We start from the raw sequence: 763 nt of genomic DNA on the forward strand, positions 1-763 counted from the left end.
CGGTAATCTTAAATCGAGGAACGAGTTTGTGAGAGGGGGTTAGGGGGGGACTCAGACGTGAAGTGGGGGGGGGGAGATTCTGAGAGGAGGGAAGGAGATCTGAGAGTGGAGAGGGGAGATAAAGGAAAGGGAGAGCAAGGGAGACCGGTAGGGGGAGAAAGAAGGGGATAAGACCTCATGGTAGGGAGATGAAAGGAGGTCCTGAGAGGGGAGGAAAGGGGGGAGGGGGGATTGTAGAGGGAGGAGGGGGGAGGATATTAAGAGGGGGGGAAGAAAGAGTAAATTCTGTGAAGAGACTATAATCATACATTTTTTTCCCACATATTACTATCTTCACTTCATTTATTTAATTTCTCTCTACCCTCCGCCCCCCCTTCCGCTTCCCTCCACCTCGACCACATCCCTTCCTTCAACCCCCTTCCACTTCCCTCCACCTCGACCACTTCCCTTCCCCCTCCCCCTCCTTTTCTCTTACATCCCTTCCCCTTCCCCTCCCTCGCTTCCACTCCCCCCCCTTTTCTCTCACATCCCTTCCCCTCCCCCTCCCCTTCGCTTCCACTCCCCTCCCCTCTCTCTCACATCTCCCTTCTCCCCCCACAGGTTCCTACTAGGAGGCCGAGCTCCCTTAATCGCCCTGGCTTCCTTCCCTGGCTCGGGCAACACCTGGCTGCGTTACGTGGTGGAGGTTCTAACAGGTGTCTTCACCGGTTCTGTCTACCACGATGAGGTGCTGGCGATTAAAGGTGAGGAGATTTGGGCGTTT

The 763-nt window shown here is 55.3% G+C and overlaps 1 protein-coding gene across 1 annotated transcript in view; it reads left to right on the forward strand.

The window, feature by feature from the left end:
* LOC119594312 overlaps positions 1 to 763 on the forward strand; it is a 60,122-nt gene that overhangs the window by 35,035 nt on the left and 24,324 nt on the right. The window contains exon 2 of the mRNA XM_037943370.1: positions 601 to 743. Within this exon, the coding sequence (XP_037799298.1) occupies positions 601 to 743 (143 nt within the window). The remainder of the gene's footprint in view (positions 1 to 600; positions 744 to 763) is intronic.

Source organism: Penaeus monodon, chromosome 33 (assembly GCF_015228065.2).
Source record: "Penaeus monodon isolate SGIC_2016 chromosome 33, NSTDA_Pmon_1, whole genome shotgun sequence".
Classification (NCBI taxonomy): domain Eukaryota; kingdom Metazoa; phylum Arthropoda; class Malacostraca; order Decapoda; family Penaeidae; genus Penaeus; species Penaeus monodon.